The following is a 12,551-nucleotide window of genomic DNA, read 5'->3' on the forward strand; positions in this document are numbered from 1 at the left end:
AATACACTACATTACAAGAACCTACACTGTGAGAGTGCTTGCGATTGGCTAAGAAAAGTATTTGTAAAATTCCGGTTTATATTTGATCCACCCTCGTAAAATCAACTTGTTTTACGTTAATTTATTCTCCTTCCATCGTGGTTACAAAAAATTTTGTTTCTCTCCCATCACAAAGGGAGCTTTCACATATGAAATCACGCTCAGTCACGAATTGACGAGACTCCCACCTATAATATTACTTCACGTTTTTCACCCCCCCCCCCTTTAAATGTTTTCGCTTGTTTTCATTCTTATGCACATACATTGAGTCTAATTAGAAATATAGACTCCCTATATTTTCCTCGATTGTCTACTAATTATTTGTTCATAACTAAAAGGAAAAATCAAAGTTTAAAACTTCAGAAAAGACCACGGCTTTATAATTATCTAGGAGAAGATAGTTATAATCAATAACAACATTTTTAAACAATTATGTTTGGTAATTTGCATTAGTTATTACTTCCTAGAGTGAACAGTGAACAAAATTGTTAATATTCAAGAGAAAACCGCAAATTTCTGGCATTATTCAAAGATAATAGTATTAAAATAATAATGAATTGACTAAACAATTATGTTTATTAATTTGAATTAATGGTTACTTTATTTTAATTTAAAATTAGACAAAAAGTGGAATTGTTAGTACTATTGAAACTATTTTCATTTTGGGACAAGAATAATTAAAATATCAAAATCTATTAATGACAAAAATGTTTTATTCACTAATACTATTTGGCAAATGTAAGTGATCTTACAGTGTTTTTCACCCTCGTTTTCTTCGAGGGTTTATTTTGAGTTGATTATTCTCTTACTCAAATTCAAAAGTTGAAAAGAGTGGAAAAATTCGTATAGCCGCGAATTTTTTAATCTACTCTAAAAGACAATTGCTAAGAACAATAATAAATTGTTTGAACAATTTATGTAAACTTCTAGTTATCAGTATAAAGTAGTATTATATATTTTAGAAACAATTTGTGTTTTTAAAAGAGCAAAAAACTATAATTATCAAAAACTCGCTTGTTACTCGCTTAACTTTTCACTTATGGGGTTATTTTGGTGACCCTATAAAATAGACGTATGGGGGTGATATTAAAAAATAAGTTCTTTTTCGTATTCTATTCGGAATTGTCAAAACAAATGTTGAGTTTCAACTCGATCCATCTAACATTGACGATTCTAAATATAATTTTTAAAAAATTATTTTTTAGGAAGACGATTCAAAAAATTTGGGGGCAATATGCATGAAAATTAAAAAAAGGTCCAATGTATTCTAAAAACACTTTTGTTTAGAATGAGGGCCATTCTAATTTAGATCCATTTAAGGATTGTTCTGGATTAGGATAAAACTAGACTTATAATTGAATATTTGGTGTGCTGAACTTTTGATTTCTGGCGTTGGCCTTTGAGTTTACTTAATTTAAAAAGTGGAAATCTACAATTTACTGCCTTTATTTTTGTAGGTAACATGAAGAAACAGTTTATTATGGTTTCTATACTCTATATAATCCTTTTTCATCATTAGCATTTATGGCAGATAGGAGATGTTTCAGAACATAGACACAAGTGATAGACACAAGTGATAATGATTTACAATCGATAATCTTAATTGCCTGGGAAAACTGACAAAGACTGTTTATTTTTATTAGTATAACATTGCATCAAGGATACTATATTTTATGACGAAGTTTAATTGGAATCTTTTAATTAATTAATGTGTGCGCACAAAAAATTAATTTTTAACTTGAAAACAAAATTCTCGCCTCTTTATTCATACTTTTTACCTTAATGAACCATTTTTATGGCATGCGTATACATCAGAATCAAATCTTGATGTTTAATAAGCAATATTATATTACATATTAAACTTATAGTTTTTGCTAAATTTCTGTTCAATTTATAGTTTTATAAGGAAGATATTTTGTGCTAAATAACTTTTGTGGCCAGTAGAATTTTATTTCATAAAATGGAATTTTTTTATTTTTCTCGCAAACAACGATAGATGCAAAAAAAAAATGCTGAGAGAAAAGTTTGTACGTCTAAAAATGTATATGAAAATTACCTGTTACTCTTTTGTGATATATTGCACAGTTTGCAAGAAAAATTAAAAAGGGATAATTTTAGAAAAAAAATTCTGGCCTTAAAAAAGGCATGGCCCACATAAAGCACGTACAATACGTACAATATATAATTTATTAGCAGAAATTTTTCATTAATGTCGGAAAGAATAAGAAATTTCGCGTTTCCCAGAAACTATTTTTATGTTCTCAAAACTTGTTAAAAAAAAGGTTTTCTGAAAAACCCCACCGTTTTGATTCTGCTCAATATTTAAAAAAGTTTCTGCTAATAGAAGGAAGACATCCTGTCAGCTTTATGCGGTCTAAACGCAAAAGAGCAAGAGATATTTTTTATAGAAACTTTGTAGACAAGCAAACTTTTATCTTAAAGTTCTTTCGTATCTGCGTTCGTTTGTGATAAAAATTAGAAAATTAGATTTAAAAAAATCTCCTGACCACAAAATTTAGTTAGCCTGCATACAAACTCAGAAAATGTCTTCCTTATGAAATTGGAAATAAAAAAATGACAATAAAAGTGTGGTGAATTTCAAAAGAAGACAATAAACGCTTTTAGAATCAAAAAGAAAACTATACATATCTCAATAAAGTCCAAAGTTATGGAGGTTTAAAGAAAAAGTTCTTACATAATTTTTTTATTCAAATCGGAAAATTACGTATCGCCCAGTTTCCTCTAAAAAAAACGTGTTTGGTTCCTGAGAGATTCTGCGTCTTCAAATGTAGCAACTGCCTGATTTGAAATAGATTCGGTCTATGGAAAAAAGTTTTTTTTAAACAAAATTAAAATTAAGCAATTAAAAACAGATTAAAAAATACTTGTCAAGTTGATTTTTACCTAATAATAATAATCATTTATGCCAAAAAAAAGTTGGATAAAATTCACTTTTGACATAAATTTGACATAAAACTGCTATTTTGGATATTTCGGGGGTATTTTCCGGGCAAGGAATTGGGAGTTGTTCTTCCCATTTTTTTAACTTAGCTTTTGCAACTTTAAATTCCATGTTAATTTTAGAGGCCTAGGTTAATATTAAGCGTTAAAAAAAGAAATTACTTTCGCCGAGAACATTTAAAAAGGGGGGGGGGGGCGGTTAGTCCTAAAGCATAAAAAATGTAATGCATTCGAGTATTCAATATACATAGTTTTTATCTTTTGAAGTAATATATCGCGACATATTTACAGTTTTACAATTTTTTGTAGCAAAAACTAAAAATGCCGTTTTCCTATTTTTTGGTTTAAAATTGTCATATTGCTTCAGCTTAATCCGACTGGGAATGATCAGGTCGTGGAAAATTCTCTTAGAAGTCTTATCACAAGTTTATATAATATAGATTTATATTATATTTTTAAACAATTAAATATATTTTCCTAACAATAACGACACTAAAAATCAGATCTTTTATAATAAAATAGTTTAAGACATCAAATTTTATTTAAAAACTAATCGAAACTACGATAGATCTTTTTCTAAATTTTTACTAAATAATATTTCGAACCACGTTCTACTAAACAAAAACACATTGTCACTTTAAATTTAATGGTCCTACTTCGAAAAGAATATATATAACTGTAAGATTTATGGTTTTATAACTGTGTAAGTTTATGGTATGTGTATATCAAAATATCGTTAACAGATATGGATATGTGTATGTGTGACTGATAAGAAACCCTAGTGTGGGGAGAAGGATGAGTGAGGTTGTGACGTGGAAGAAGGCAGGCAGTTTGTAATCATGCTGATATCGGTACTGACCAATGATACATATTTATTATTTATTCGTTAATAAATTATTACCCGGTTATTTTAAAATGAGTCTAGTGTTTCTTGGTCCTTTCCTGATGCGAAGCTTAGACTTTCTTTAAAATAATTAAGCTTACAGTATTCAGAAGTGGGATTCGGTTCGAATTTCGAAAGTTTGACGGTTCGCGACGCGTATCTGAAAAGGGCGTCCTTTTTAAATCAAGGAATTTATAATTGATTTGTAGCCTATATTGTCAGTGTTTTGCTGTGGTAAAAGTGTGTTTTTTTTTTGGTGACGTTGTATGGTGATCGAGTTGAAAAGGGTTCTAAGTTCTCTAGGATGAATTACAACGGAGAATAAGACAACACTCATAGAACGACTCTTAGAGAAGGATCCCGAAGGAGTTTGGATGCGCGACTATGAAGGGGATCAGGCGGACGATTCCATTCATGAAAGTGAAAAAAACAAAAATGGCGAACAGGATGAAATTGAATTAATTAGGAGGTACAATGAAATGTTATTAGAGGAATTGGCAGCCGCTAAGAAGAAAATCGAGGAGCTGAGAAGTCAAAAAGTAATAAGTGCTCAGGATGAAGAACGTCGACGAGTCATAGAAGAAGTTTCTGCTCAACGAGGAGTAATTTAGAAGCAGCTAGAAAGCGTGAGTCGAGAAATCGACGTGAATGAGACGGTATCACGACGGTATCGAGGGTTCTGAGGGGAACTTAGATGGATGGGAGAGATAAGTGCGTCTGCTATGAACAGTCTATGAGTTCGAGGATGATATCACAAGAATTTTGATCAGTTCAAGACTAAAAGGAAAGGCCCTATCATGGTTTCACTTAAAACCGGAACATATTGAAATGGCAGTTGATGAGTTGCTCACGGAGATAAAAAAAATGTTTTTGCGACGCCCGAATAAAGTTCTCCTACGGAAGAAATTTGAAGAAAGGGTCTGGAAGAGAGGGGAGTCTTTTAGTGAGTATATTCACGATAAGACCATCCTTTCTAACAAGGTTCCAATTGATGAGAAGGAAACAGTGGATTACTTCATAGATGGTATACCAGATGTTTTGCTACGAGATCAAGCACGGATTCACCAGTTCCAGTCCTTCGAGGCGTTGCTGTCAGCATTTGAGAAGATTTCACTACAAAATCGAAGCAACGCGAGTGATACTAGTTCGAAATCCGTGAAGGTGGGGGAAAAGGGAGAAAATTCGAACGCAATAGAGAAGGGAGGTGCTGATAAGAGGGGAGTGATAAAAATGAAAAGTGTCAAGTGCTACAATTGTGGCAAGCTAGGTCACATAGCCACAAAATGTGACAAAGGGCCTAGAAAGAGGGGACCTATTTATGAGTGTGGAGCGGAGGACCACATGATCAAGCAGTGTCCTAAAAGAAAGAGAAGATCATATCAGGAGGTGGCGAACATCGATCTAGTGGCGGACAAAGATAATTTTCATGAAATTGTTGATATCGAGGTGGAAGGTCATGGTGAAGTTCATAATCTAACCCTTCGCGTACTTTTAGATAAAGGTAGAGCAGTAAGTCTGATTAAAAGAAAATATGTAAATCCGCAATTAGTTAATAATATAGATAATGGTGGGGAGAATTATTTTGGAATTAATAAATCTAAAGTAAAAATATTGGGAGTATTGAAGGGTAGAGCTCGCATGCCAGGATTAACTAGAGACATACAGTTTTTTGTTGTTGATGACGAGACGATGATATCACCTGTCCTGTTTTTTCAAATATTCTAAATAATTTTAGACTGAAAATGGTGGGGGGGGGGAGGGGAGAGTCTTGCAATGAAAAAACAAACGATATTCTTAATATTGACGTAGAGGGGATAAGCGTGGAAGAGATTAATATTGATGTTAATACAGAATTAGAGTTGAATTTTCAGAATCAATTAAAAAATGTATTTCCATGCAAGAATTTAGAATCAGAGGGCACCTAAGGAACCGAAAACTAAGGTCGAATTAAAGCTCTCTTTAAGAGGTCACCAACCATTTCACTTTTCTCCTCGTTTATCCTATTCTGAAAAAGGGGATGTAAGGACAATTTTAGATAAATTGTGTGGGCAAGGATATGTGCAAGAGAGTGATTCTGAGTATGCCTCTCCGATTGTTCTTACCCGGAAAAAATGGGGAACCCAGGATGTGTGTGGATATGAGGACTCTGAATAAATACATTGTCAGAGATCATTATTCACTCCCTCTAATCGAAGACCAAATTTATTTAATGAGTTGCAAAAAGTATTTTATTTTGCTAGATCTTAAAGGTGGATTTTACCACGTAAAAATTGCAGAAGAGTCTAAAAAATATATGTTGTTCGTAACTCCATTTGGTCAATACGAATATTTACGTGTATGCCTTTTTGATTGAAGACGGCACCAAGTACATTCCAGAAATCTATTAACACAGCTTTGAAGGAGTTAATTAGATCAGGTGATATTATTGTGTACATGGATGAGATCATTGTGGCGTCTTCTACCCTTGAACATCATTTAGGGGTTCTGGAAAAACTGTTCCGATTGTTGGTTGAAAATAGATTGGAACTAAGAATGGATAAATGCAAGTTTTTATATACTACTATAGAATTCTTTGGGAATGAGATAAATGAACAAGAATTGGACCAACTAAGAAAGGAATTGAAGCAATTTTGAATTTTCCTCCTCCAATAAATCTACAGGGGGAAAAATCCTTTCTAGGGGTCGCATCATTTTTTAGAAAGTACAGAGAGAAATTATAAATTGTAGCAAACCCATTGTACGCTTTGTTGAAAAAGGAAGTAGAATTCAGGTTCGCGGAAAAAAGAAATATCAGCTTTTGAAAATTTGAAGGCCAAGCTAGTAGAGGCACCAAACTTGTCACTTTTCAGATCTTATGATGAAGCAGAACTGCATTGTGACGCAAGCTCTATTGGCTTTGGGGCTGTCCTTATGTAAAAAAAGAAAGATCTGAATTTTCATCCGTTTTTTTAATTTTCGAAACGTACGTCAGAGGTAGAGATTGCAACTCGCTTACGTCTATACTGCTGAACATCGGGAGGGGAGGCGCATGTCTCACGTTGATGGGCTGACTACGGATCGAAGAATTGTTGAAATTATGAAGAGACTTGAGAAATCAGAAGATAAGATGTACTATATGAGGCTAGAAACGGTGTGGTTTATCGGAAGAAGGATGATTTACTTTTATTCTATGTACCAGATAGTATGGAGAAAAGTTTATTGTTTAAATATCACGACGAACTAGGGCATACAGGGGCTGAAAAAGCATATCAAACTGTTTGTAAGAATTACTGGTTTCCTGAATTGAGAAGGAAAATAGGGGAGCATGTAAAGGGTTGTTTCAAGTGTATCGCGTTTGCTCCCATGTCAGGTAAAGTCGAGGGGTTGCTGCAAATGATCCTAAAAGGGAGTAAACCATTTGATAGCAAATCTGAAACAATACTTTGCTGCTTAGAGTAAACCTAAAATTTTGGTATCAGATAGAGGTACCTGCTTTACCTCTGAAGAATTTGAAAATTTTGTAAAAGAGTATGGTCTTCAGCATGTCAAAGTGGCTACCGGGCCACCAAAAGCAAATGGTCAGGTAGAGCGAGTCAACCGTGCCCTTGCGCCTATGTTGAGTAAACTTAATGATCACGGTTGCGGGAAAATGTGGCCGAAGGTGATCAACGAGATTGAGTTTACGATGAACAATGTAACACAAAAGGCGACAGGAGAAAGTCCAAGCAAATTTTTATTTGGTATAGATCAGAGGGGAAAAATAAATGACGAAGTAAAAGAGTTCCTTGAATGTGAAATAAATATTAAAGCGAGAGACTTAGAAGAGTTGCGGGCACAGGCTATTCAAAAGATAGAAAAGAATCAAAATTATAATAAAATGTATGCGGACAAGAAACGGAAAGAAGGGTATTAATCCGAATTAGGTGATTACGTAATGATTAGAAACTTTTATTCTACGAAGGGCATTTCTGCTAAACTAAAACCAAAGTTTAAAGGTCCTTACGTCATCACTAAAATATTAAGAAATAATAGATATATCGTTGCCGATATACCTGCTTTCCAAGTAACTCAAAGAAATTATGAAGGTGTATGGGAATCAGCTAACATGCGCGTATGGTCTCTAAAGAGTGGCATGATTGAAATTGTCGATAATTAAGGCCACCTTTGTGATAAATAGTATCCGTAAGATTTAAAATATTTTAATTGACTGGACGTATCGTGTCCGAGGACGGACAATTGTTTCTTGGCCCTTTCCTGATACGAAGCTTAGACTGGCTTTAAAATAATTAAGCTTACGTAACGAAGGCACTTTCGAGATAATACTATAATAACACTTCTTTATTGAATCGGAATTAGATTTCAAAGAAACAGAAGGTCTTGTTTCGAGCAACGAGAAAAAATAGGCCAAAACGGGGGCTAAAGTTTTCATATAATGATAACTTTAGTCGCGATCCATTACAGTTAGGATATATTATTTTGTTTTAAATTACAGGTAAATGAAGTCAGTTAATTAATCTATAGATTGTTTTCGAAAAAATGTTTTTTCTATTCATTGTAAGTCCTAGAACCTAGACTATTTGTGATAGAATACTTATTTTTTCTGCCTTGCACAGAGTTTCACCTACTTCAATTTTTGTGTAGGGTTGTTTTACGAGTAACATGCACAGGAAAACACCAATCTTCTGATACACCTAAGATTTGTTTCTCATTAAAAAAATCCGAGTTGCGGGACAAAATATCGATTTAACATTTCAAAAATTGAAAACTGTTCATTTATTATAACTATAAAAAGTAACTTAGTTTTTTCTATGCTAAATTATGTTTTTCAGTATGTACTAATCTGTAATGCTGGGTTAGTAACCGGACTTTCTGAGGAAACTTTGAAGCAAACTTTGGATCCTGTAGTGTCTAAATATTATTTAGTAATGCCTCCGGGAAAATCATATTCTTTCGTTGAATTTTTTAATGAAACTGATGCGAAAAGAGTTTACGACGAAATTCACGGACACGTCAAACTTCCTAGAGAAAAAACTCCGCTCTATCTGTCTTTTACAACATCGGGTAAGAATAATTCAATATAATTTTTAGTTTATAAAAAAGGCAATTCCTGAAGTGTTATTCTAAATTAAACCATTTATTCAATTTGACAAATTGTTTTCGTTATTTTGAAAAATTCAAAATACGAGAGTTTTAGATTGTTTTCTTTTTTAAATAATATTCTTTAATAGTTTCACCTTATAAGTATAATGTTGATACTTCATATATAATGAAAACATTTATGTTCTTAAACTTAGCTCCTGAAATAGAAAATGTTTTTTCTGAAAATACAGTTACTGGACTCAGATTGATAGAAAATTTTCTGACCGATGATCAAGAAAAGCTTTTGTTAGAAAATATTGATTGGGAAGAAGATGGTAAGAAAAGAAAATAATAATGAAAGTTTTATATAATTCAGTGCTTTAATGGCTCAAAAACAGCTTTATTTTTAAATACCGCTATTAAATTATTGTTTTTTTAGTTTTTGAAGAACTATAAATTTGTAATCTAAATCCTAAAGATTCACAACGAAACATTTCTTTTTTCTGATTGAAGAAAAGCATTCAATAATACAATAGTCCAAGGCACTGACTAATACTACGGAATTTTTGGTAAAATTAAACTGTCAAGCATAGCGCTAGGGCGAATTTTCCGTAACGTTAGCCCTTAATGAGCTTACGAACGAACCTTACGGAATATTCCGTAATAATAAAAAACAATAATTTATTTTCAAATTATTCACAATTAAAACGTTTTCAATTAAAAACGATTTCACAAAAATACATTTTAAGGCCGGTATTTTAAGAAACGTTTAAAGTTTAAAATCTTTGATTGAAGTAGATTCTCTATTTTGTTTAACACTTTCAAAACATGATAGTACATTTTGTGAATATTTTGTTTTTATTTTTCACAATATTGATAATATTGAATGTCTTTTCATTCATTTCTTCATTTTGAGTAGTTTCAAGAGTTGCAATTAAACAATTGCTTATTAATTATCGAGTTTTTAAAGTTGATTTTTCAAGTTTCATTGGATGAATTCCGTATAATTCAACAATCATGATCGTATTTTGACATGCATTCGTTTGTTGTGAATGCCTATAAATTCTTTATAAAATCCAGCATGCTGTCTTAATTGCGATAAATTCCTCAGTAAATCCAATGATTCGCTTGTACATCTATTGCAACTGTTCGACATTGATGAAGTTCTAAGATTTCCTTGTCTATCTCAGTCTATGGGATTTATTTTAAGTTTTATCTTTGTCATTGTTATTATTGTAAAATCTTCTCGTAATTTTAATGCATTACTTTAAAATATACAAGTTATTACCATTTTTGAGGGTTTAAAAGAAATTAAAAAATGCTATTTTTATAGATGATTTATCATCAGAATTGAAACACAGAAAAGTAAAGCACTTCGGTTACAAATTTCGATACGATACGAATACTGTAGATGTGGATGACCCAGTAGCTCCTATACCAGAAAATTATCGATTTCTGCAAAATTTGTTTAAGGAGCAAGGCTGTGGAAGATATGAGTATGATCAGATTACCATAAATCGATATTTACCGGGCCAAGGTAATATGTCAGATTATTTGATATATTTTGAGATATATTTTTGCTTTCATTTGATAGAATTACAATTTTAAGCATCAGAAGTTTTATTTTGTTTATTTGGAAATGCTTTAATTTTGAAACATTCAATTTGAGTCATTTGCAAATTTAAATTCATTTATTTTGAGAACCAAATTCTCATATATGTATCTAGAAACTGAAAAACAAAATTATTTATAACTTTTAACTCATGAATTTTAATATTTTAATTTGTATTTCGAGCTTATCATGCAGTCATTTTTTCTACTTTTGTGAAATTTTTGTTTCCATTTGATAATGTGTGGTAGGTAACCTATAATCTACAATATTTTCCTTTAGACAATTATTTATATATTCTTACCTATATGAGATAATAATATAATAAGAAAGTACATTTTTTAATTTTCCGTCACGCTTTAGTTTAGAAAATGGTTATGATTTATACATATACATTAGAAAAAATAGTGTAAAAAAATATTATGAAAAAATGGGAATTTGTTTTTAATTTTAAAAAAAGTTATTAATTTTGATTTAAATGACTTTTCTTTGAAAAAACTTGATAAAGTTGTTAAAGTTTCCACATCGCAAGCTTCCCCTGTCATACTCCGCTTACTTTCCCATTCCCTCACTTCCACTCCTTGGAAAAAAGTACAAAGGACGGACGGACGGACACCCTGCCAAAACTATAAGGGTGTCAGCCCCGAAATAAGAAAGGCTAAAAACAGTTAAAGAATTACCACAGGGTCCCACTGGGAGCAACTTGCATCTGTGAAAATGGCACCCGCTCTGAGCAGAACCGCAGTAAATCACACGTATGGCCACATCTCAAGACCGTGAGATGAATGTCCACAGGACACGACGAAATAACAAGAATTCGGCAAAATCCACGTATGTCTTGACGTGAAGCACCGATCACAAAAACTTTAACCGAAAATATTGGATACAGTCGTTGCAACGCTCTGTTAAGGCCTTGATGCCTTTCCTCCTTTTCCCTCTCCTTGGCAGTGATGTTGTCTTCTGCTCGAGCCGAGAATTCGATCACGAATATAGTTCGTTTCTCGAAGTCTTGGAGAATGATATCAGGCCTCGAGTTTGCGGCGGAGACTGCTCTCCGAAAATCGAGTACTACCGGGACGTCAAGCATTTTCGTTTCACATACTTTTTTTCCTCGCCGACAGTTCGGAGGACCATATCTGTAGAATAGTACGTTTGTATATGTTGAATAATACGTGTGTATTTCCAGCGTCAAGGTATCGTATAGCGCTTCTGACAGTCAGCGACACTGAGGTCGCACTGATTTCATACTGGCTGGAAAAATGACAGAAAATAGCCTTGTTGATAAACAATATGAAAACGCGTGCCTGCCTACTCAGATCCTTTTCGTTTGTTTGTAAAAAAATGTAACTTGTATTTCGGAAACGATGACTGTGCTTATCTCTATCTGGATGAAATTTCGCACATAGATGCTAAAAACATTAGTCAATATGAATTCGAGTGCCTGCCACTTTTTCTTTCCTCAGATCAGAATATCATTCCCACCTTAATATTCCGTGACCGCATTTTAGGTGAAGAAGTTTTCAGCGATATGTGCAGAGCGTGTCATGCACACACTGAGTATCTAGAGCACATACGATCCAAGTGTCCAACTCACGCGGGAACGACTTATATCTACTGGCATAATAAGGCCCTAAGAGTGCTTTTTTGCGTCGATCGATCTCACGGTCGTGAGACGTGACCATATATATGGTTTAATGTGGTTCTACTGTAAGCTAGTGTAATTTGCAGATGACAGTTGCTCCTAGTGGGACCCTGCGGTGGTTATTTGCCCCCTTTTAAGTCATATATATATATTATATTATTTTTTTGTTAAAATTATCAATGTAGCTAATGAAAAAATTAATAATATTAAATACCTCAATGACAAAAATATTTAAAACATATACATGATCAGAAGAATTAATAAAAAATATATGACGTATATTGTATATGGAGAAAATAATTTGGTAATAAGTCAATGAAAAGATTAATAAATGAGAAAGTGTATTTAATATTATTTAA

At 32.8% G+C, this 12,551-nt stretch overlaps 1 protein-coding gene across 5 annotated transcripts in view; it reads left to right on the forward strand.

The window, feature by feature from the left end:
• Nucleotides 1–12,551, forward strand: part of LOC117172689 (alkylated DNA repair protein alkB homolog 8) — a 25,071-nt gene that overhangs the window by 6,054 nt on the left and 6,466 nt on the right. For 3 of the 5 annotated variants that reach the window (XM_033360828.1, XM_033360833.1, XM_033360831.1), the window contains exons 2-4: nt 8,692–8,923; nt 9,157–9,276; nt 10,275–10,478. In XM_033360828.1, coding sequence (XP_033216719.1) covers nt 8,692–8,923; nt 9,157–9,276; nt 10,275–10,478 — 556 coding nt within the window. The remainder of the gene's footprint in view (nt 1–8,691; nt 8,924–9,156; nt 9,277–10,274; nt 10,479–12,551) is intronic. The other 2 variants (XM_033360829.1, XM_033360832.1) reach the window with 2 other exon arrangements.

Source organism: Belonocnema kinseyi, chromosome 5 (assembly GCF_010883055.1).
Source record: "Belonocnema kinseyi isolate 2016_QV_RU_SX_M_011 chromosome 5, B_treatae_v1, whole genome shotgun sequence".
Taxonomy (NCBI): domain Eukaryota; kingdom Metazoa; phylum Arthropoda; class Insecta; order Hymenoptera; family Cynipidae; genus Belonocnema; species Belonocnema kinseyi.